The sequence below is a fragment of the Haliotis rubra genome, unplaced genomic scaffold, assembly GCF_003918875.1.
Source record: "Haliotis rubra isolate DU_JTF1 unplaced genomic scaffold, ASM391887v1 Scf791, whole genome shotgun sequence".
NCBI lineage: Eukaryota > Metazoa > Mollusca > Gastropoda > Lepetellida > Haliotidae > Haliotis > Haliotis rubra.
Genome location: NW_025767514.1, coordinates 139,007 through 165,616, shown reverse-complemented (window position 1 = coordinate 165,616; position 26,610 = coordinate 139,007). Strand labels below are relative to the sequence as shown.

General features: G+C 38.4%; 1 protein-coding gene across 1 annotated transcript in view; it reads left to right on the top strand.

Annotated features, from left to right (window-relative positions):
* Positions 1-26,610, top strand: part of LOC124261213 (retinitis pigmentosa 1-like 1 protein) — a 56,082-nt gene extending 29,472 nt beyond the window's left edge. Inside the window, exons 19-24 of the mRNA XM_046695537.1 lie at positions 2,429-2,542; positions 11,659-11,829; positions 13,365-13,550; positions 14,121-14,148; positions 18,022-18,152; positions 23,562-26,610. Of these exons, the coding sequence (XP_046551493.1) occupies positions 2,429-2,542; positions 11,659-11,829; positions 13,365-13,550; positions 14,121-14,148; positions 18,022-18,131 (609 nt within the window). The 3' untranslated portion in view covers positions 18,132-18,152; positions 23,562-26,610. The remainder of the gene's footprint in view (positions 1-2,428; positions 2,543-11,658; positions 11,830-13,364; positions 13,551-14,120; positions 14,149-18,021; positions 18,153-23,561) is intronic.

Sequence of the window (26,610 nt, the reverse complement as noted above, 5' to 3'; positions counted from 1 at the left end):
TGTGTGAAGCCCATTTCTGGTGTCCCCCGCCGTGATATTGCTTGAATATTTCTTAAAGCGGTGCAAAACCATACTCACTCACTACTTGTTAGTGAATTATAATTCTTTTGCAATCATTTATGTTTAGTTTTGTTGATCCTCAAACCCATTCATGCAAAGGGTACATGGATCATGTTTTTCCCATGCTGCTCTTTCATTTTATAATATACATGCCTTATTGCTAACCGGAAACAATTTACAAGACATGAAAATACATTTGTTTTATCAAACTGAATATTGGTGAAAGGATTTCATGGAAGAAATTAAATGATGCATGAAATATTTAGAATGTGGGATGTGTTCTTCATATTGCTCTGTTTACATGGGAAGTTATGATTGGTACTTTCTTGTAATTGCAGGTTAGTTGGAATTTCCTTCTAACAAATTCTTTCCCCATGGTCCCTACCTAGTAGACCGCCTCCGTGGTGTAGTGGTTAGCGTGTCCGCCCGGAGAGTGGAAGGTCGCTGGTTCGATCCCCGACCGCGTCATACCAAAAGACGTTAAAATATGGTACTTGTTGGTCCCTGCCTGGCGCTCGGCATTAAAGGGTACAACAAGGACTGGTTGGCTTTGGAGTCAGTATAATGTGTCTGAGTGGTGTATCCATGCTTCACTGCGGCGTAGTATCTCAGTGGGCTAGCACTATACAACCAGCTTCAGTCAGGGCTAGTACAAGCAGCCGCATATACAGATACACAGGCATGCATGCACGTCATATGAGCGAAATATTCTCAAGCACGACGTTAAACCCAATTTCACCTCACCTCACCCTACCAAGTATGGTGATCTACCTTCAGTTGTTGGCAATGTATAGCCTGTTTTTATATTATGTATTGTCCAAATAGTGCTATTAGTTTAACTTTACATGCCAATTTCTATTCTAACTGTGATACTCTAGTTGTTTTATTGTCCTTTGATGTGAAATTTGTTCTCATATCGATATGGCTGAAATATTGCTGATGTAACATTAGGTATTAACTCACTCAAACAAATTCTAAAATAAATTTGCTTCTTTTCTCTATTTTTCCAGTCATCACATTGAGACAACTGAAATGCTTACTAGATATTTTATTAGATTCAACCATTTATATTGCCACCTGTTGTTTCTAATTTCAAACTTTTTAAGTGTTGTACAAGTTTCTTTTCTATAACACATTCATCAATGCATAGTTGTTTTGTTGAGTGATACTATTTTACAGACAGATTCACTTCATTTTCGATGTACTGAGTACAAAAATAATGACTGAAGAATATACACTGTATTAACCGTGATTAATTTTATGAGAATATGATGAGTAGCATAGTCTTATAAGACTGTGAAGTCCTTGTGAGCTCTGAAGTTACAAATTACAGCTCAGGGTAGAAAAGAAAAGTGGTTATGACGTAACAGAGTACCATCAGGTCATACTGGTAATATGCAAATCTGATCATGTGAATAATTTCATAGAGTTCCCTACCTTGTAGTGCATATGGACTGTTATACCCTTGGTATGCATGTGTATGCTGAGAAAGTCTCGACACTTTTATGGCAAGGAGGGGTGGTGGGGTAGCCTAGTGGTTAAAGTGTTCGCTCCTCACGCTGAAGGCCCGGGTTAGATTTCCCACTTGGGTACAATGTGTGGAGCCCATTTCTGGTGTCCCCCGTCTGTGATATTGCTAGAATATTGCTTAAATTGGCTTAAAAGCAAATAACTCACTGTATGTCAAGGACACCTATTTGATATGTTGACAAGGTATTGACAGTAACAGTACCAATGTTGTAAAATGATGGAACAAGGTCATGAATGTGATATGTGTGGTACATTAGTGTTGATCTTATTTATATCAGCACGGATGTGGTATATTGACATTTTGTTTTCCCATGTCATTATCACACTGCTGTGGTATTGAAGTTGATTCGGCTCTTGACAACAAATACAGATTTGTTATATTGACAAGGAAGACTGACCCGCTTGTACAACAATGTAGGTGCATTTATGGACAAGCTGATCTTTTCATATGACAGGGATATATCCACTGTATTTTAACTTTAAGTACATGTCATCGTATCCCAATTGCATAGATCAATGCTCATGCTGTTAACGTTGATCACTGGATTGTCTGGTCCGACTCGATAATTTACAGACCACCACTATATAGCTTGAATATTGCTGATTGCGGCGTTAAAGAACAACCAAACCAAACTAAACTATGTGCTAATGTCTTGTGTCAGACTATGGTATATATTAGTATATCAACCCTGCTGTTACAAATGGGGAATATTGACAATTATTGGTATCTTGTTCAGAAAAAGTATACATGTTGCAGTCTGACTTCTAACCTGAGAACACTCAAAAATTTTCAATGAAATGATCAAGTGCATTGACAAAGTGTTGACCTCTTGTATAGCAACGTCTCCAGCTGGATGAGAATAAGGGTGGCGAGGTGAAGGTAGACTTGGAGCAGCCTGTCAATGTGGATGTGCCTGGAGGCAAGGACTCGGTTGAAGTGGTTGGCAACCAGGTACATACAAGCATTTACATGTGCTGTCTTCCTCAAGACACTTTCTGTCCTGCTTCAACCCGGCTACCTTCCTTTCATTTATGGCTTTCTTCTGCCTGTATATGGGACAAATTCTTATCACCTTAACTTGGTTTCGGTTTCTCGTTGGTATTTTCTAAATAAGCTGTGAAACAAGAAATATGCAGTTCATTTTATGTGTGTGGGTATTTGACATTGATTTGGGTCCAGAATCTGTGATAGACATCTCCCATTGTCCTGTCATATATGGAAGATGTCTCCCATTGTCCTCTTTTCTGTGGTAGATGCTTCTCATTGTCCTCTCATCTGTGGAAGATGTCTCCCATTGTCCTCTTTTCTGTGGTAGATGCTTCCCATTGTCCTCTTTTCTGTGGTAGATGCTTCTCATTGTCCTCTCATATGTATGGAAGATGTCTTTCATTGTTCACCAATCTGTGGTTGTCAAGATGTCACCCATTGTCCTCCCATCTCTGGTAGATGTCTGTCATTATCCTGTCTGTGGTAGATAGCTCTTGTTCCCCCATCTGAAGTAGCCTCTCCCATTGTCTTTTCTATGGTAGAGGCTACTTTTTTTCTGTTAGTTGCAGTTTTTGTGATATTTTTCTTAGCTTTTCAGTTTTGTTTCAATATTTTGCAAACTTTTAGTATTATTGCCATTGATTTGCTCACATTCTAGAACTGAATAACACTTCTTAGATACAAAGCCCATAGTTTGAATCAGCTTTATACCATTGCATAGCAAAAGCAAATCTAAGATATCACCTATTTGCAAAATGTCTAGGCATTGTCTCAGTTTGGCCGAACTTCAGATGTAATTTACCAAGCAGATGGAAAAAGTAGTAAGGGGTTGAACTTGAATTTGAATGTTAAACACAATGATGCTGGGGACCTATCAACTGATGATGTATTCAGAAACTATGGGATGTCACTGTCCCAGATCAGATCATACCAGAAGATGTTCAAATATGGTACTTATTATTGCCCTGCCTGGTGCTTGGCATTAATTGGATACAACCAGGACCAGCAGGCACGATGTCAGTATAATGTATCTGGTTGTTAAACCGTGGTATGGTATCAATGAACTCATTTGACATAAGCCTGGTCAAGTACATGCACACATGATCATGGACACGCACATGCCCATGCACACACACACATGCTCATGCACACACACACACGCTCATGCACTCATACACGTTTATGTACAAACACACACATAATAATCTGAAACTAAGGTCACTGAAATTGTTTCTGGTAACGGATACTTGGTGGCAGCTATGCACAAGCTGATCATGTCTTAATGCTTAATTAGTTAGGCTTTAATTAATATAGTAGTTTGGTGTGTAGCCCGATTTGGTGAAAACAGTCATAAGGGACTGTTTGTGAATATGCTTGCATGCAAAGGGAGACAACTGCATGAGGTGCAGGTCAGTGGTTTCCAGTAGTCATCTCTTTTGTGCTTATTTCTTTAGAATTTTTTGTTTTGTTTTGTACTTCCTTTGGGTTTCTCTCTGGTCACCTGGTGATGGACATTGTCTCCATGTACATCTGTGATGCTAATTCCATTGTTCTGTTGTTCTCCACAGGGTGTGCCCGGTGCTTAATGTGATCTCCATGTGTTGTGTCGTACACTGTGAAACTGTCTGCCTTGTGTCACTGCCTCTGTGATTCTCTGTGGACTCTCCAATGTTAATATGCAGTGAAGTTTCTGTAGAAGGATAGCAGATTGGATCTCAAAAGGATGGATACAAATTAGCACCAGATTTACAAATCAAACAATATAAAGAATACACCGAAGTGGAATGCTGTGTGTTGCAATGCATTCAAAGCAGATTAACTAAATTCCTCTGAAGAAATCAGATCATATTTAGTCTCTTAATTGTTGTACTTAATAGATAAATGGTAATCTTAAATTAACAATAAAACACAGACCTATGAAGATCTATGCATACACGTGTTTGGAATTATCTCCATCACGACCCATGAAGATCTGGGTTAGAATTGGTCTAAAGCAACCTATGCTTGCCGTAAGAGGCGACTAACAGAATCGGGTGGTCAGGCTTGCTGACTTGGTTGACACATGTCATCGTATCCCAATTGAGTGGATTGATGCTCGTGCTGTTGATCACTGGAAGTCTGGTCGAGACTCAATTCTTTACAGGCTGCAACCATATAGCTGGAATATTGCTGAGTGTTATGTTAAACAACAAACAAACAATACTACACAATCAACATGAAGAGAGTACCAGTACATTAGGTGACCCATATCTAGCAATCCTGTCTTTCTGTTTGTATAACAGTAGTGCAAATGTTTCTGTCCCGATCAAAGAAACAATGCTTATCACTTGGCATAAATATGATTGAGTTGGAGGGTAGTGTTTGTGTCTGGTTAAAACACTGACTGGTCCCCATATGGGTACAATGTGTGAAGCTCATTTCTGGTATCCCCCGTCGTGATATTGCTGGAAGATTGCTAAAAGCGACATAAAACTCAACTCACTCACTCACTGGTCTTATTGAATTGCTCCCAGTGATATAATCTGCAGAGCCAATTATTACATCACCCAACAATATACAAACACAATGTGATATTCTGTAACAATTCCTTAAGTGGGATCAAACTCTTTATACAGTTCATATTTTAAAAATCTTTCATTTATGTTCCTATTTCATATACAACCAAAACTTAATTGTTACTCACTCTAAAGTCATTTGAAGTGGTCTTTATTGATTGTGTATAAAAATGTTCTTTTCAAATGTTTATCCTCTTTAAATCAATTCATAATAACGTCATCAGTGAATACAATTTAGAAAATTTCAAATCATTATGTAACAGGTACTTGCTTTGTAATAGCTATTAATAGAAACATCTGTAACTACTCATAAATGATAAGTAATGCCATAGATACTTATTTCTAGCTGTTTTACAGTTTTCGTTGGCATTTAGTCCTGAAACAGTTCAGTGAGGAGCCTGTTGCATTATGGGTTAGGATTCGTCGTCAATATCATATACATGTACTTGCAGTTGAAGGTGACTAAATTGGTGGTGGCTAGGCTAGGTGGTGAATAGCATGTCAACAAACCGTGATACTGGATACAGTTGGTGATAATATCAATCAATGGATCATCTTAGCACAGGATTTACAGGACGCGAATTCTTGCGTCCTATTCGCATAAAACTGACGACCGCAATGAAATTTATTAGTGTCGACAGGGACGTAGAAAAAGTCAAATGCTTTTTGTAAAAATTCCGATCAAGTAACAATGAGTTATCACTGAGTCTGCAACTAGCCGGGTATAATTTGCAATTTAATTACTGTAACGATGTGATGAACATGATACACAATACAATAACAGTAACTGAATTAAAACATTATGACAACATAGTATTAATAATAATATTTAAGTGTCTGGGACCCTATTTTGTAGACCAGCACCCCTGAAAATTAAAGAGTATGAGTCCCAGGGACCCTCAAATACAGGACTCAATATAAATCCCTGATGATAATATAGTCAATGGATCATCCTATAGCTCTGCTTAGCAGATGCTGTCACTTAGATATTACTGAGAGGGTCATTACAAGACAAACATATCACAAAACTGTTCAATACATTTAGACTGTGTGGTCTGTAACAGTGGTACTTAGTACATCCACTTGGAGTTAAATTAAAAAGTAAGGGAAACAGGTGTGTCTCAGTTGGTCAGTGGAAGTTGGAAATATCGCATAATCTTTTAGAAGTGTCTAAAGTGCAACCAAATTTCAGTTTGTCCCTGAATCTTTTGAATTATTTCCTACTCAGCAAATGTTAAATGTAATTATTCACTGGAAATTTTGAACAGCATGTCTTAACAATTAGTTTTGAGGAATATATTACTATGATTTTTAAACTTCCATAAATGTTATTGCAAAATAATTCAGTGTGAAATAACAAGGAAATGTACATTGTGTATTAAAATTAAGTTTACAAATCAATACACATTTCTGTAATGTAATTAAAATGGCTGATTGGCAAAATTCAATGGCTGTATAAAAAACAATGGCAATGATAATATAATTGCAGTCTGTGATTATAATAGTCAACTGGCAGCTGCAGTGATAACATTTCTTACACAGGTATTGACTGGATAGCCAGCTGGAAAACATAATCTTCACATGATCTCTAATTTTGGGTCTGTGTGAGGTGCAAGAGGCATGCACTTACCTACACCTAAACTGCAGATTTATACCTGACCCCCAAAGCATAAAAATATATTCCACACCACTGATTACAAAACTAATTGCTAATACATGAAGTTCAAAATTTCTACTGAATCATGAGAGGAACAGTGTTATACAATTACAACATTGTTTAACTCTGCCATATAAATATACAGACCACTAGACTTCCAGAAATACTCTTTTTTCAATTGTGACTTTCCACGAAGGATCTGAACTGCTTATGGTGAAAAGTATTATTTCCCATGAAGCAAGAGAAATTTTACATTGAGGGTCATTATTGAAAATATATCATTAGGATATATGAGGGACTTTTAGCAAGAAATGTGTGGATTCATGTTTCCTTGATTGGGTGAAAAATTTTTAGGTGATTATTCATGTGTAGATTATATATATGCCATTGATTTCATTTTACGTCCATTTTCATGTGTAAATTGTGTCACTCTTCTGAAAATGTGGATCTCATTATTTTGGTTTGTTTTTAAAATGGATAGTACATAAAACACTGATATTGTTTGAAATCGTATTTATTGTTTTACTCAATTTGTCTCACTCTTTACTTTTTGAGGAATGGACTGTACAGAAGAAAATAAAATATATTTCATTGACAAAAGTAGCTTTGTTTGTACTGTAGCTTTTAAACATGCCACCATTACCAGATCAGTAGTACAACAAGTAGTACAACAGTGGTGCAAGGAGCATGATCATGTTTTTGATCTCAATATGTTTATAGCACCTCATTCTTGTCCCTAATTGGGACATAGCTGTCTCCAGTACCTAATGCTTTGGGGCATTATGGCTGAATAGATACCCTTGGGGGCATTCTGCCAGAGCAGGTTCCTAGTACCTAATGATTGTCTCCCTGTGGGGATTCTGGGCAGAGTTGTCCCCGGTACCTAATGCTTGTCTCCTTAGGGGCATACTGGCAGAATAGGTACCCCGTACCTAATACCTGTCTCTTTTGGGGCATTCTGGCAGAATAGGTACCCAGTACCTAATGCTTGTCTCCCTGTGGGGATTCTGACAGAATAGGCACTCTGTCCTGAATGTGCTTGTCTTCCGATTCTGCATTCTGGCCATAATGAATTTGTGATACCTTTATGCCTGTTCATGTTGTGAGAGCTTATTAGAATGAGGGAAGGTGGTGGCAATATGTACTTCCTGTGCTCTTTCCTGGTACTCTTGCTGTCACTCATCAATATCAAGGATTTTGCAAGTTATATCATGGAATACATTGAAGGAAATGTATTTTTTACCTTCATGTTCATTATTCATTGGTTTGTATTAAAGGAAGTCCTATAAATTTTGGGGCGGTGGGGTAACCTAATGGTTAAAGTGTTGGCTCGTCACGCTGAAGACCCGGGTTCGAATCCCCACATGGGCACAATGTGTGAAGCCCATTTCTGGTGTACCCTGCCGTGATGTTGCTGGAATATTGCTAAAAGCGGCGTAAAACCAAACTCAGTCAGTCAGTCCTATCAATTTGGGGGCTATGGGGTAGCGTTCAAGTGTTGGCTCGTCACGCCGAAGGCCTGGGTTCGATTCCTCACATGGGTACAATATGTGAAGCCCATTTCTGGTGTTCCCTGCCATAATATTGCTGGAATATTGCTAAAAGTGGCATAAAACCATACTCACTCACATACTCACTCCTATAAATTTGTGTGTTTGAAGGAACAGTGCATAAAATCCAAGTGCGTTTAGAGGACGCAAGGATTGGTTACGTTGCTTGACCTGTTTTTGTCCACACACCCTGATGGAATGGGGGGATGGTGGGATAACCTACTGGTTAAAGCATTCACTCATCACGATGAAGACCCGGGTTCGATTCCCCAATTGGGTGAAATATGTGAAGCCCATTTCTGGTGTCCCCTGTTGTGATATTGATGGAATATTGCTATAAGCTGCGAAAAACTAAACTCACTCACTGATGGCCTGCTTGGCTGGTCCTGCTGTTGTCAGGCCAGATTAGATTATTACAGGCTACACGACAAGATTAATGGTATGGACTGATATTAAAAATCATACACTCACTCACTCAGGTTTCTTAATGTACATAATATTTCTTGTATATTTCATGATTGTTTTATTTTTCTTGTATTACTTTCTGTTGGTTATGTCTATAGATTTATACTACTAAACTCAGGCCTGACTTTTTATCTGTGTTTTTGTTTCTTGAAATGTTTGATAGGTAAATTAAACAATTGAATATGGCAGGCATTGTACATGAGTTTGTAATTATCCAAGAGCTTGATATGGATTGGGAGGTGCGAAGAAAATATGGATTGGTTTGGCTACTTATAATATGCAGGTATTCATGATTTTTATGACCATTTTTTACCACATTTTCTCAGAATATTGTATTTTCAGATCAGTAATCCTAACAAAACAAATGTAAGGCCTCACATAGTAGGCTTTTCACTCGTGCCTGCACCATTTGAGAAATATGTCATCTTGTATCTAAAATATACCTTCCATATGAATTGGTGGGGCATTTCACTGCCCATTGTTATCAAGACAGTGGCTCATTATGTCAAACACTATGTAGACTCTGTATGTGAGACCAATGATTTGTCAGAATTAATATTTTTAGCTTGTTTAGAACTGTTTTTCCACTAGAAATATGAGATCACATGTGTTTTCATTAATCTGACATATGGTAAGTTCACTATGGGTTATTTGAATGGGATAGATTTAAATTATCCTTACCTATTTCTTCCTGGGGTTTGGGACTGATACATACAGGTGGTCTAGTATCTTGGATTTTAGTATAGGTTTGCTCCTTAGCCTTGATAAGAGTCCAATGGTTTTGGTTTTAATCCCAGTATCTTTGATTATGATCCTTTACCAGTGGGTTCACCAAAGGTGTAAATATGAGAAAACTAGGCCCTGTTGCACAAAGGAATCTTAACGCTACGATCTGTCTGTCATTAAACTATGCGAGTCATGCTTCACTTCTAGCTTTCCCCCAGTCTTATTAAGCTGAACTTCTTTCAGAGCTGCATGCAAACCCAACCCTCCTGGGCCCCGTTTCACAAAGCTCCTGTAAGCCTAAGATCTCGTAGCATTCACACCTCCTATACTGTAAAATAGACTTACGACAGTCGTAACGCTCTACGATAGCTTTGTGAAACAGGGCCCAGAAACACAACCTTCCTTCAGAGTAGCTCTCATCCTCTTTGCCTTGTAAATATACTGAGCAGAAGAAGTTAGACATCTTGAATATGTTGGAGAATTTTTTCTTCAGCGAAATCGTCATTTATCAAGATGTTCCCCAAAATATTCAGTATCCTCTACGTTTTTGTCCAGTATATATTGCATGATTACATCCACAATAATAAATCCTGTATCATTCACTGTAACTTTTGTAGGTTAAGCTGCATAAAAACAATGTTTCTCTGGCACATTTTCATAAGCAATCACAATTGAATGTGGACATTTTTATGTTGAAGACTATACTGATGAGGGAACTACACGTTTTTGCAGCAAAAACAAAAAATACATCCAAAAATACAATAAGTGGATGTCTGTGTCAAAATACCTGAAAATGTATGTTTTAAATTTATTGAATTTGCCTCACTTGATGTGGGAAGGTAGAAAACAAGTACATAAAGGATTTGAAGTGATGGAAGACATATGCCCGGGAAACACATGTTTCTTAGAGAGTCCAGTTAGATTCTTCTTTGTATTCATGTTTTAACAAGAATTGATTTAAAGAGTGATTCAGAGGGAAGTGGTTGAATTTGCAAGGAACAAGTATATTTTTGAAAATGGGTATTTTCAAGTGAGTCCAATGCAAGAAATATTACTGATTTCTTTGATGTTATAGGTTCAATAGCAAATTAACTTTCATACCATCTTATTCTTCTTTTAAAGTGTATTTTTGGTACTTTTATTATCTTCCAAACCTCTTTTCAAAATGAGATATTTGAAAAAAGAGTTTTTGAATGTTTCGATCTATGTTCAGAAAACTAGAGACATCTATTTGGAAGTGTGAAAGCATATCAGCCATTCACTGTATATACTTCCATATTTCTTACTGTTGCAATCTGGAAATGTGAAATGATATTTAACTGCACTTGAACAAAGCTGAAAATATTGCAGTTCATTGGCAGTATGGAATACCATCATACCCTTTCTAAGCAATCAATCACACACAGTTTTCCTGGTCTGGTGTGTCTATATCAAGGGCAGGTGAAATTAGAAAGGTTAAAAGGGATTTACTAAAATAACAACAATTTAAGGATGACAACAGAAGTTTGTGGTGCCATTTCTGGTGTTCTGAAAATGGACAACGTTTTTTATACTCAGGTGCTTGTCACATAACAAATAGCATCAAAGTTTATACAATCAGGTTATGCCTTGTCAAAAACAATATCAATCTACATCTAGATTGATATATATATATATACATAGTTCTATGACTCATGCACCCGTGAAGGTCCGGGTTAGAATGCACCTCCAGTAACCCATGCTTGTCGTAAGAGGCGACTAACGGGATCGGTTTGTCAGGCTCGCTGGCTTGGTTGACACATGTCATCAGTTCCCAAATGCGCAGATCAATGCTCATGTTGTTGATCACTGGATTGTCTGGCCTAAACTTGAATATTTACAGACCGCCACCATATGGCCGGAATATTGCTGAGTGAGGCATAAAACTCAACTCACTCACTCATTCACTCACTCTGACCCATGACCCTGGTATTGACAACATTTACATTGATGCTATGTCCTTTGTGACAGCTCCTGTGGTATTGTAGGTGTTCCTCTGCTGCCAGGCCAGGTATGTTGCCTCCAGCACTGGCGTGATTGTTGTTTTGTATAGATCATGTGAGGTATCTAATATATCTGCCCTGTTTAACAAGTATTTGGTTTGTGTAGGGCTTTCAGGATGTTCATCCGGATGTGATGGCAAACCAGGGTCAAATCTTCAAACCTGATTTCAACAACCAGGTTATGGGAGACAACAAGCCCCAGGTAGACGCTCAAGACAACCAGCTGGGCCTCAACCATGACAACAGGATACAGAACGAGGGGCCAGTTAATCTACAGGTAGGTGGTGGAGAAATAGTATCAGCTGCAACAACTTAAACTGTCACAGCATAAAATACTCTGGAGTATTCCAGTTACAGGAGCCATTAAATTATCAAGTCTGAACCAGACAATCCAGTGATTAATATTAAGGAGGTCTTCCCATCCAGAGTTAAGATGACATGCAGTACAACAAGGCCTATCTAACTGGTTGCTACATTTACCACTCAGATGTCACCAGGGCCTATTTCAATCAGCATCAGGGGCGGTGGGGTAGCCTAGTGGTTAAAGCGTTGGCTCGTCACGCCGAAGACCCGGGTTCGAATCCCCACATGGGTACAATGTGTGAAGCCCATTTCTGGTGTCCCCCGCCGTGATGTTGCTGGAATATTGCTAAAAGCGGCGTAAAACCAAACTCAGTCAGTCAGTCAGTCAATCAGCATCAGATGTAACATACATGGATATCAGATCTTTTGTCCCCTATAGATGTGTTTAAAGACATTTTGTATGTTGTATGAACATTTCATTTACAAAGGGGTGGTGGTGGGGTAGCCTAGTGGTTAAAATCATAGTGTCCACTTGTCACACTGATGACACGGGTTCGATTCCCCACATGGGTACAGTGTGTGAAGCCCATTTCTGGTGTCCTCCGCTGTGATGTTGCTGGAATATTGCTAAAAGCGGCATAAAACTCACTCCTGTGGTAATTAAGTCACTCATTTACAAAGAGTTGCAAGGAAGGTAAATATAAAGAATTCCTTTGTCAAGTATTTTGAAATGAACTTTATCAACACTGGTCGATAAAATATAGCCACTAAGTGGCAAACCTTTATTGACAAGTGTTGATATATTGTATATCAAAGGAGTGTATGAAATAAGCCAAAACCACAGCCAGACATCAGGGCTGGTAACTCCAAAATGGATTCAACCAGACCAGACCCCAAGATATGACTAAATCTAGACTGTTCGACTGAAAGCTAACCCGTCTCAGGCTGTCGGACGGGCCTTATTTCATACACTGTTCAAAGGTCTTGGTGATATGTACACTGGTGAATAAAAGGTAGTAACTATATATGTGAGGCAAGTCGATATTGACAAGTGTAGTATATTTATTCGATATCAATGGACACCAGGATGAGATTCTATTTATCATCCAAAATAATTCTCAACTTTTTCAGTCACTTTTTCAGACATGCCAGTATTAAATGAAATACTGCTCAAATCAGTATTCAACCAAACTCACTTACAGGAACCCTAATTTCAACTTAAAAGTCCTACGGATCTGGTAAAAACTTAAATTAAGGTCTAATATTTTTCTTTTCCTGTTGGGAAATTCAGTTTCATTCAAATTTGGGGGCAGTGGGGTAGCCTTGTGGTTAAAGCGTTTGCTCGTCACACCGAAGATCCAGGTTGATTCCCCACATGGGTACAATGTTTGAAGCCCATTTCTGGTGTCCCCCGCTGTGATATTGCTGGAATATTGCTAAAAGCGGCGGCATAAAACTAAACTAACTCACTCTTTGCCTGTCTTATCCTTTCTTATCCTGTGTTGGTAGGTCCAAGAGCCACTGCTTCCCAATAGGAACTTTGATGAGGACAAACACATCCCACAACAACAGCTTCCCCCACGGAATGATGCTGACCAGGTTGGGAATGAGGCTCCACCTCTCCAGCCTCAGGGTCAAGGGCAAATGATGATCCCAAACTTTGGTCTTGGAAAGAACATGGGCAAGGTATTTATGGTATATACATTTTTTACAAGCTTTTGTTTCATTAATTAATGCAGGATATTCCATTTCTAATGCATACACGTCACCTACCCCACGTTCCACCACGCCACTTCTCACCATAACACGGCACACCACATCATGTCACCACACCACCCTACGGCACACCACACAAATGCATCAATCTCCGCATATACCTGTGACAGTGGGTTTTGCTTGAGTGTTAAACATCCCCAACCTGCTTTCATACCACATTTGGAGCAGTGGGGTAGCCTAGAGGTTAAAGCGTTGGCTCGTCATGCCGAAGACCCGGGTTCGATTCCCCACATGGGTACAATGTGTGAAGCCCATTTCTTGTGATCCCTGCCGGGATAAGTGGTGTAAAACCATACTCACTCACTCACTTCATACCACATTAAGCAAGCATGCCATGATGAAATGGAAATTTTGTTTAATGTTTCCAAGAAAACTGAATGACAATTCTATTTGACACATTACATCATTGCATTACGCATGGTGGCCCAATGATCCTATGCATGTCAGGGTTTAAATGTGAGAAATGATGTACTGTCCTTGTTGTTTCAGGATGGTGATGTGCAGGTGGAAGGAGAAGGTGGGTGATGATGATGTTGCTGTAGTTGTAGTTGCTGCTTATGTAATATGGTGTAAGAATATACAGTAATCCCTATATTGCTGCCATTATTGTCACTATAAGTTATGGTCTTCTCACAAGATCAAATAGTGTTTTTTGTCTTTGTTTTAGGAGTTTTTCAGCAAATTTAATGCCATGCTATGTTAAATCTTTTATACTCTTTAGTTCTTTTGTTTTAAATATAGACAGCAAGTCAGTGTATTTTGTTTGTCATTGACATCTCTTGTCCCTTTGATGAAAGCAGAGTTATCTACCCTTGTGAGAATTGACTGGTAGGATAAAATTAACCCATACAGAAACCAGCAGTGTAGTTTCCCTTATGAGCAGCAAGTGCCCTTAAATGTATGTTCAGACTCTATCAGTAGGTCAAAGTAGATAGAAATTAGGTATTCATGTTCAGTGTGTTTTTTGGCTATTTTACATTACCTGCCATAACATGGACAGGAACTGGAGTGCTTTTTGTTTCGCTGGCAAGGTATCTTCTTAACATGTTACATTGAGTGAAGATAATTTCTGTTTTCCACCAATGTAATAATGCTGGAACATTGCTAAAAATGGCATGAAACTATACTAAAGTGTCAGGTAATTTTTGCCAGCCAACAACAGCTACTTTCCGATGAATATCCAACCAGGCTTTATGGTTTATGGTTAGGGTGTGAGGTATTGCTTTTTTAACTGGGTGTAGAGGAAGGCTAAATTTGTGCATATGTTTCTGCTGTTTCGCTAGTCAACTATCTCACTCTGTAGTAAACCAGAAATCTGTGCACCTGGGAATCTTTGTTTCATATCAGACTTCCTTTCAGTGAACCAAGTAAGACACATCTTTTTGACCAAAAGGGAATGTGGAACATAGCTATGCCAGAGTCACTATTCTCAGGTCTAACTCCCAATCCCATGAATCTGATCCAGATGTCTCCAACTTGTGAGAGTGTGTGATATTCCTCTCATGTCTTGCAAATGAAAAACTGTTAATAAGAATAAAAGAGAACACCTTGGATGAATCAAAAGGACTGGGTCAATCTGAACATGGCCTTAGGTCTTATCCATTTGACTCATGAAGATCCGGATAAGATTTGATCTTCAGTAACCCATGCTTGTCGCAAGAGACGACTAACGGGATCGGGTTGTCAGGCTCACTGACTACGTTGACCCATGTCATCGTATCCCAATTGCGTAGATCGATGCTAATGCTGTTGATCACTGGATTGTCTTGTCCAGACTTGATTATTTACAGACCGCCGCCATATAGCTGAAGTATTGCTGAGTGCGTCATAAGACTAAAATCACTCACTCAGTGTTATCCATATATTAAGGGTACATTGGTCACATGGTGTAACCCACCACAAAGCACCTGTCAGAATCTAATAGTCGTGAGTTTGAATCCCACACTTACATTCAGTGTGTCGGCACCATGATGCAGGTGAGCTAGCCTCCCGTGTTGGCATCTCACCAGAAATTGAGGAGATACTGATCAGCATTAATCCCTTGATGTTTTTGGGAAGTAACAGCGGTTATTTTAATTACATCTCAAGGGATCAGACATTTTGCTGGAGGTTGTGGAATTGTGAGGGTCAACAAAAAATTTGACAAACTTGAGAATTCATGCACATTTTTGGGGGAGGGTCATGCAAAAAGTGACATATGATAATGAATAATGACATAATATAAGTGCTTTTGAATTATGTCTTTCAGGGAGGGCACGAAAAATGTACTCTGACACGGGAAGGGTAATATATATATATATGACAAGCATTAAGGGGAGGGTCATTACTTTCTGTTTCTCAGTGCATTAAAAACCTGTTGGACATGCATGCACACCATGGAATCGATGACTGGTCCTAAATGTTTTGATCATAATGATTATTAATAAGATTCCTCGACTTTCATGCTTCACAGCTGTACGTCAGTGATGTTGTGGAGAAATGTCTGTGATATTAATGAAGTATTCCCAGTGGTCCTTTGGAACTGTCTAGACCTGTGCTTCTCTTTTTTGTAAAAATGCTTCAGATGTTTTTGCTTGAGCTTCACCAGGCACTTGTTTTTACAAGAGAATTTGTACCAAGTTTCCAAAATCTTAACCAATAACCCAGATGCATTGTGATGTGTGAAGACATACTGTCACTATCACGAATCCATGAACTTCCTTGCAAGAGAAAAACCCCACAGTAACTGTACCCATAATTGTTTGAGTCGAAGATGGATGTGTAAGTAGGAGGGGGTGGGGTAGGCTACGATGGACTAGCTTTGTGGTTTAAGCATTCGCTTATGATTGCCAGGTTCAATTCCTCACATGGGCTAATGTGTAAAGCCCATTTTGATGCCCCAGACCATGATATTGCTGGAATATTGCTGAAAGTGGTGTATAGTTTTAACTCATTCACTGACTAGATGTGCAGGATGACAGTGATATGAAACATCACTGAGAATTTCAGTACTGTGTTGCATTTAAAAGTGTTGAGCATTTGTGCTGTGGTGGTTCAGGGCTTTAAATATCAACAATGTGTGAAACTAATCACTGTGTATGGTAATGTTGTGTTTGATCTCAACTACAGTGTGTGAAAGTGTGGCAGTTTTGTGTCAGGCCTGGTAGGACTAGGATATATCAGTGTTTTATGTCAGAGACACAGTGTATAATTGTGTATGATATGACTATATTGTGTCAGGGATGCAGTGTAAAAGTGTGTATGCTATATTGTGTTGGGAGTGTATACAAATGAGCAAGGGTGTAATTGTGTGTGTGTACTATATGACTGTAAGAGTGTGTGTAAGGACTATGGCAATATTGTTTCAGGACTACAATGTGCAAGGGTGTATGGCTATATTGTTTCAGGACTACAATGTGTAAGAGTGTATTGTTTAAGGACTACAATGAGCAAGGGTGTATGGCTTATTGTTTCATTGTTATCTTGAATACAATGAGCAATGGCTATATTGTTTCAGGAGTACAATGAGCAAGAATCTATGGCTATATTGTTTTGGTACAGGGCTACACTGTGTGTGAGTGTGTGACTGTATTGTCGGGCCAGGTAGGGCTACAATTTATCAATGTTACATTGTGTAAGTGTGGATTGCAATATTGTATCAGGGTTATTATTTATCAAGCTGAATATTTATATTGTAGTAGGGTAGACTACAAAAGGACATTATGTACGGCAATGTATTGTCTTGGCCACAATGTGTAAGCATGTCCGCTATATTCTGCCAGTCAGGTAGGTATAATGTATGTATGGCTGTATACATGTGGCAGCATTATTATGTCCTGCTAAATGGCTGCATTGTATCATATCATGCAACAACATATCAGAGTATATGGCTTAATCTGCCATTATGCATGTATGTGTTCACAGCGATGATTTGTCAGTGCTTCAGTGTGTAAGTGTGTAAGTGTGTGACTCTGTTACGTCAGGCAACAATACTGCAGCACTCAGCATTATTCCAGCTATATTCCAGCAGTCTGTAAATAATCAAATCTGGACCAGACAATCCAGTGATCATTGATCATATTAGAATATGACATGCATCACCAAGCCTAACCACACAATCCCATACATCACCTCTGACAACAAGCCTGGGTTGCTGAAGATTATTTCTAGCCGGAATGTGTGTGTCCAAAGGGCTACAATATGGCAGTGTGTATGTGTGTAATGGGTGGGGGCAGGGTAATTATATATTGATGCATACAGGAATCAGTGAAGATAGTTGAACCCTTTGTGCTGGAAGTGAGATGAGTACAAGTATAAGAAGAGGTATAGGTTTTAAGTAACAGAAGGTGGATGTTAATTACACAGCCGCTGTGTGTTCTGGTACTAACCAGGTGTGGGGGTGTTATTTCAGAGGAGGAGGAGGAGGAAGATGAGGAACAATATAATGATGACAATGTAGATAAGTATGAGATGGATGACACAGCAGACAAGGACACACTGCAGGAGCAAATGGACGTCTGATGTCAGTCGTCTCTGCTACAGGTGCTCCCACGCTCACAAGGGACACACTCTGTTGTCTTGTTCTCTTTTGTGCATACTCACAGTCTCAAAAGGATTTCACATTTGTGTTTCATTATCATTTATTTTCTATTCTAAATAATGAGCTATGTTTTTAAGTGTTTGATTTAGGTCTTGTCTGATGTGTACTGTAATATTCAGTTAATATGCTTTCTACATTTTTGAAAATACAGAACTAATGTTTCCTATCATATGCTATAAGAAACTTTCAATCCCAGAATGTTGCTTTTAGTATTTAAGAACCAGTATATCTGCTTACACAGCCGTTACATTGCTACCCCTCATTTTCCACAGCTGCCCATTTCAATGATACCAAAAATATTTAAATGATTTACATGAGCTCCCTACATTGACCTGATCCAGTAATACATGGAATTATTAGAGGACGAGTGATTCAGGTCAAAGCTATATCTGTTGATTGTTTAGAGTTGTATCCCTTAGTTGTGGCAGTACACAGTTCATCCTGATTAAGGGCTGTGGGGTAGCCTAGAGGTGAAAGTGTTTGCAAGTCATGCCAAAGACCCGGGTTCGATTCCCCACATGGGTACAATGTGTGAAGCCCATTTCTGGTGTCCCCGCCGTGATATTGCTGGAATATTGCTAAAAGCGGCATAAAATTCAAATCACTATCTTAATCATCCAGATTATGATCACGAACACGTTTCGAGTGACCTGCACTATGTTGAGCCTTACTCATGCATTAAGATAAGTGGACTAAGAGCCCTCTGTGACACAACTGAAATCCAGTTCAGAGTTGTTTTAAACTTTAATTTTTAAACTTATTTTAGTGGTAACTTACTATCCTTAGTTCAGGCTCATTCATTTATTTGTCAGCATAAACATCAGACAAGGCCTAAAAGAAACTGTACTATACCACAGTGTTAACAAACTGAGGTTAATTACAGCAGCTGCTGACCAAGTGAATGCAAAAGATTTTTCAAAAGTACAAAAGATTTTTCTGAGTAGGCAAGACGCAGTGAGCAAGACAAGCATGAGTATGACTACCTGTTTTCTGACGCATGTTGTAAACATATTGTGCTCGCTCCATGTCTAACTGTTGTCTTGCAAATAACAGCGTCTCCAAGTATTTAACCATCTCTACTAACACTCGCTAGTTTGTGCTTCTGGTAACTGTATCTGCTGTGTAACTTCCATTACTCAACGGACATCTCAATAGTTCAGGCAACTGCAAGATTAAGCTGATTTCATCTTCGTTTTACCACTCACATGATAAATGCAGTGAATAGTAAGATGGTCTTTCTCCGATTTAGATGTGAAGCCCATTTCTGGTGTCCCCCGCCACGATATTGCTGTAATATTGCTAAAAGCGGCTTAAAACCATACCCACTCACTCACTTCTCACACATTCTCCGATTAAGAGCAATACAATTCAGCAGTTTGACAGGAGAAAAACTACACACGGCAGCGTTTGTGTTTGAAGTCCTTCCTTTAATTACAATTTGGTCTCATTGTCATTTATAAACATTTGACATTTGATTTTTAAATTTGTGCAGGAAGGAGTAGAAACTGGAGACACAAAAATGGTTGCTTCGACATAAGTTTTTATGACACACATTACTGCCTTGAGCATGTAATATCGCCATGATATATGTTTAAAGAAATTAGAAATCAAACAATGTAATTGAGACTTCATCTATTGCTGGAATATTGATAAAAGCGTCGTAAAACTAAACTCACTCACTCATCCACCTAATATGAAAGAACTTAAGTCTGGCAGTTTACTGAAGACATTTGAGATGATCCCCATATAAAAGCTGGTTAAACCGTCTGGACCATTGTGTTGTGCATTATTTGAGTTTATTTGAGTTCATTTATTTTCATTATAGGTGTTGCTGGGCATGTATGTTGTGTGGTAGTCCCAATTCAGTGATTATTTACAAATTGTAATTAATTGGTTTAATTAACCAGAAGGAATCTGTTAAGATTTCAGGGTGTTCATGTACATTTGAAACTTTTAAGAAATATCTCACCATTTCAGTTGTTTATCAGCAAAGAGTGCATGGGTTACAGTTGTCTCCCTTTGCTACCAGGATTCCTTAGATACTAGTTCAAATCACGTCAATTTTGATCCTGGCGATGAACATCTATCCACCTATGTCAAAACCATAAAATCAGTACAACTGAATACTCGGAAGATGGATGCTGTCTGCACTGTCACAGGCAGGGCTTGATTTTCGAAGGCCTCTTAGAGCTAAGATAGTCGTAAGTGCCATACATTAACAGTAACTTACGACTATCTTAGCTCTAAGAAAGCTTAGAAAATCTAGGCCCAGGATTCTAGCGTCTTGTGGTACCCTGTAATCAGTGTAACCAAGCTCTTTGGTATCACCAAAGTCGTGATTGTCCTCCATGACTGTGTGTTTTCTTCCCAAGTCAAGTTTACAAGCAGTGAAATAACCAAATCAGGGCACTTGTTCACTTTCGTCACAACATGTCTCTTTATCATCCACATCCCCAGTCCCAACATGGTTAAAATAATGCCAACGTGATTTTAAATTTTAACTCACTCACTCATCCATACCCTTTTATCATATCATCACACCACGACTGTTCTTGAGGTCCTGTCATGACACCATGACATATTATCATCATATTCTACCCTGTCATATCCCTTCTCACCGTATCACAGCCTAATGCTATGCCATACCATACCCTGTCATAATTTTTCACCCGACCTCTACACCATATCATATCCTGTCATGTCATCTCATCACCAAACCTCATCACCATTTCATATCCTTTCGTATGTCATCACCATACCATACCATACCATGGGGTATTCATGCTTCACTGCGGCATGGTATCTCAGTGGGATAGCACTATAAAACCAGCTTAAGTCTGGGCTTGTACAAGCAGCCGCACATACACATACACACGCATGCACATCGTCATATGAGCAAAATATTCTTAAGCACGACGTTAAACCCAATTTCACCTCACCTCACCATACCATACCATACCATACCATACCATCTCCACACCTTATTGGACCAACTCCGTGGTATAGTGGAGGCCCGGAGAGCGGAATGTTGCCGGTTTGATCCCCGACCGTGTTATGCCAAAAGATGTTAAAATATGGTACTTGTTAGTCCCTGCCTGGCTCTCGGCATTAATGGGTATAACAAGGACTGGTCGGCTCGGAGTCAGTATAATGTGTCTGACTGGGGTATTCATACTTCACTGCGGCATGATATCTCAGTGAGCTAGCACTATAAAACCAGCTTGAGTCTGGGCTAGTAGAAGCAGCCACACATACACATGCATGCATGTCGTCATATGAGTGAAATATTCTTAAGTACGACGTTAAACCCCGTTAAACCCCATTTCACCTCACCTCACCTCACCTCACCCCATACCTCACTTCACCATATGCTGTCACATGTCATACCATGGAAGTTTGTTTAGTTTTGAGAACTAAACACCCCCAGTGATATAGGGTTTTACTCCTATGATTTGACCTTGTGGTTAAAGCATTTACTTGACATGTCAAAGGTCTTGAATCAGATGGGTATGGTACAGTGTGCTTGAGGCCCTATCAGCAACTAGAATAAAGCATGGGTTGCCTTAGAGCAGAGTTGTGGATCTTAGATAACTGTTAGGATTTATTGAGCAAGGTTCTAATCCCAGATTTATCATGACCCTAGGTTTGTCAACATTACCTAACTTTCATATTGTTGGTCATTGTCCACAATCTGCATTCCTTTGGACTCGAAGCTGAAATGCTTTGAATGACCAACTTGTTCAAAAAAATGCTCAACCCAACTCATTGAAGTGGCACATTTCCGCTAGCTATTTTGCATAATGTGACTCAACTTTTCTCAAGTGTTGTAATTAGCATGATAAGTTCCAAGAAAAACGCTCCTGGTCAGAAAATCCGTCTTCCAGATCAGGTGGTTTTGCTGTGTGTTTTGGTAGAAAGCATGCTGTTGTTCTCTAACAGTGTGGAATATAGCTCATGATAAGGGTAACAGAATTGTTCGGCTCAACTAAGAATTCAGTGGATTTAAGAACCCTACTGTCAAAAATTAGAAGGGAATCATTCTACTTCATAAAACACAAAGGTTCAGGAATACATGTAGTGAAATATTTGGTGTTTATAGGATGTGTTTAACTTTAAGATATACATAGCATCAATGTATTTATTGCATGCTTAGTTCTGTCAGTATATATTCATATATCACCTGCAGTTCTTCTTCGACTGGATCAAGCTTATTTACTTTTTGCCAGCAGAAGATACATAATTATGAAATATGAAATAAAGTTTTAGCTGTTAGGAGATTAATGTTTTTGAGTAAACAGGTCATGATAACACACAACTCGATCCATAGCTTTCTGTGTCATTATACAAAACAATGGTATTTAAATGTTTGGGCAGTGCAGAATATAGTTCAGGAAACGTGTCTTGATCCAGTCAATTGAATTAACATGCAGCTATATCCACCTTGTAATCATGGCCACTTGCTGAAGCTGAAATCTAGTTCAGTGTCAGTTTTCGTTAGTTTTTGGGAATATTTTAAGTTTTTTAGAATTGGTTTGTGATTTAGATGTGATAGTTGTGAACATGTGATTTTGCTCTGTTTGTGAATCGTACATAATCACTACTGATCATGCACCCAATAGCTGTTTTCTATGGCCTGGTGTTTACTCTTTTGTTGAGTAAAATCTGGCTTCACTGGCTTACTTACTTTATTTGTGTCACTAGTTGTGTAATGTTTTATTATTTATAAGTTTTTCAATAGTCATCATCATCTCCTATGGGGATGTTATGAAAGATTGAACCCGTGAAGATCAGGGTTAGAATTGATGTTCAGTAACCCATGCTTGTTGTAAGATGCGACTAATGGAATTGGGTGGTCAAGCTCCCTGACTTGGTTGACACATGTCACTGTATCAAAATTGCGTCAATCGATGCTCATACTGTTGATCACTGGATTGTCTGGTCCAGATTCTATTATTTACAGACTGTCACCATATAGCTGGAATATTGCTGAGTCAGGTGTATACGAAGGATTGCTTGTAACAGATACTGAATTGGAGATCTGTGTTCAGATCCTGTGACCAAAAGCATGTCATCGTATCATGTTGGTGTGACTCGATGCTTTTGCTTGCATGACAAGTTTTACTGGTGCAGACTTTAATTTGCAGTGAGATAGCTGGAATATTGCTGACATGTTCTTCCACATAAGGAGCAAAACATCTTTTAGAGAAATTTAATAAAAACAAACTTGAACAACCATCAGAAACACCAATCAAAGTTGTGTTTAGTTAACAGTGATTTCAACGTGTCATTTCATCAGGATTTTATCAGCATCTTCTGAGACAGATAGTAATTTGTTGAAATTTGATTTTCAGGAAGAAGAAAAGAAGCTCCTATGCCGCACGTTGATATGTAAATCCATTGGCAGCCTTGTGGGAATTGTTGACAGCCATATTGGATTTGGAGGGCACTATGTTGGTTTTTGAGGCAGCCATTTTAGATTTGCTGGTAGATACCGTGGAAGATTTGGCTGTTTCATCGTTTGGGAGCTCTGGTGGAGTGTTGACAGAGGTTAATTCCATTATCTCAGGTTGTTTTACAGAAAGTTGTATGCTACCATGTTTATAAGGTCTGTCAACAGCAACAGGTTAACCTGCGTTGTTGATATACAAATGTCCATTTTAATATGCACTGTATTATCTTAGTGGGAAAATGGTATAACATGTGGGAATCATTGACCAAAGGCATTTTGGTAATTAACAGATACATAGACATTTGAGTATCTATTTGTTTGGGAAACATATTTTCTGTGATTGGGTATTCAGGTGATTACAGAATAAGATACAATGGTGGGTTTTAATGCTGGAATATTTAGTCAACCTTTTGTGATATGTAATAGTGCACAGGCTGTGGTGAAAGTAATATTCATTGAGGATTTTTATCAGTTTGGTTAATATGGTTACAATTTCTTTTCTGAAACCGTCCAGTCATCAATTCAGAAAGTAAGTACAAATATAATGCTACTTTCCTTTCTTCTAAAACACATTTTAAGGGTAAAACAATCACATGGTAAATTGCCTGTGTGCAAAAATTGCCTTTGGATTTGAACATAGTGAATGAATCTCAGAGCTTGGTATGAATCATTAAGAATGTGTTGTTGTTGTATAAATACTTACACCAAGAAAATAATAGTTACCTAATTTGTCACAGATGTCTGACATTCCTTCAAGATGAACTGTGTGTCATCGATTGGTAGAAGCTGAAGTGTTGAAAATATTTGCATTTCTGGAACAGTTTAATTTTTATTGGTTTTGGTCTTGTCTTAGTTTCAGGTTTGGAAACATCATAAATGTGAAACATTTTTAGAAATTACCCATCTCTTAGGGGAATTATTGAGCAAGTCTTTGTCATCATTTTTATGTATCTTTGTCAGACAAATGGCATCAATGTGATGCATGCAAATGTGTTGCGTATATCTTTGGTATATGCTGTTCATAATTAATGATACTGCCATTTCTCTGTTTCCTTCTGGAATTGTGGAGGACTGAGATTTAAAAATTTATTCATGTTTGCAAACTTTCAATATTTCAGCTATATGCAGCGGCCTGTAAATGATCGAGTCTGAACCAGACAATCCAGTGATCAACATCATAAACATCAATTAACTTGTGGATAAGTTTGAATGCAACATGTAATTCAAATCCTTTTGACATATCTTTGTTTTAGTTTAAACAAAATCACTAAATGTGGTAGTGTCACTGGATATTCTGGTCCATCACTTGATTGTCTCATGGCAGGTGTACTCCTGTTGGGAATCAGGCAACAATCAATCACCTTTCAATACAAATTGTGTTTGTGGTTGGTGCTTCAAGTTGACTTGGACATGCTTACCCATGGTAGTCGGGTAGTCCGCTCGTCACGCCTCACGCCGAAGCCCCGGGGTCAATTCCCCACAAGGGCACAATGTGTGAAGCCCATTTCTGATGTGCTCTGCCGTGATATTGCTGGAATATTGCTTAAAAGTGACATAAAACCCAACTTACTCGCATGCTTACCTTTTTAGCTAACACCGGGTGTCATCAATCTGTTACGTTTTTGTGTTATCTCCCCTTCCAGGTAAAAAAAAGTGAAATGGTAACACTAGAGGTCACTTGGTAATAATTCTGACTTATCTACATGTTCAAGGCATTTATATTTTTTTAGTTGCATTAGTTATAGGTAATACTTGTCATCAATCAGAATAATGTGTCACCACATGAAGTATGACACTGTATGACAGAGACATTTGCTGTAATATATTTGTTTGACAAGCACCCTGAAGCACTTTTGTACAGATTTAACATAAGCACGAGAGATTCGTTTGGAAAATGAATATTTCTATTGTACATCAGCATGATTGGATTCTTGTTCACCAAAGTAATATTCTTTTCTTCAGTTGGCAGACATCTACTGAGAGAAACAAATATAGGAACACAGGAGAATTCAAGGGTTCCTGTATATTTTTCAGTTTTCATCAGCTGCTTAGAATAGTGCTGTGGGAGGAAATCTGAGAATAAATAAAGTAACACTGGCATGAAGTGGTGTTCCCTTACTTGTTTCCCTCAGTATATAATGGAAATACTACTTCTGTTGTCATTCTATGTGTAGTGATGAAATTGCTCTGTACACTCAGTATCTAAAAGGTCAAAACATTTTGGGGGAAATCAGTTATTCAATGGAAATACTACCAACTGGTTGTGATATTTTGTTTTCTTTGGCTGAGAGTTTGATGAGTTTGGGTCTCTTCCCACATTAAGTTTACAGCTGTACACTGAAATACCGTTCAGAGCAGAATAATCAAATGTTTTGATGAAGACAATTTCTATTTTGTTCTGTTGTCAAGGTGACAATTTATTACTCAAAACAGATTGGAACCAAATATGACAATAGATTTTATTTTCAAGCTTCAAATCAAAATAATATTACTTTTATCTTATTTTTAGAGTAGATCTTCATCTACATGACAGAAACATAATGTATAATTTGCTACATGAATGCAAATTGATATGAATATGTGTTTGAAATATTAATATATGTTCTTTCAAGAATGTCTTAAGCACATGACACTGCTGATAATTTAGTTTGATGTTGTTTTTCAAAATCTGGCTCTTTGGACAGTTGTTTTCATGCCAGTAGACCAGTAGAAATTAACAAGAAATATTTACTGCTGGCATGAATAGTAAAACCAAGGCTAGCTACGGTTGTTGACATATCAATCCCTTCTTTGTCAATTATCAGTTCTGGTTTATCCTAATCTGTTCAACTCACTTTTCCCCACTGCTATAAAAGTTAAACAGTACATATTTTATCATTGTTAGCACACATTGGTGAGACTAAAACATGATTGGTTCTCTTGCTAAAATTTGTTAAGAATTGGTTGGCAAA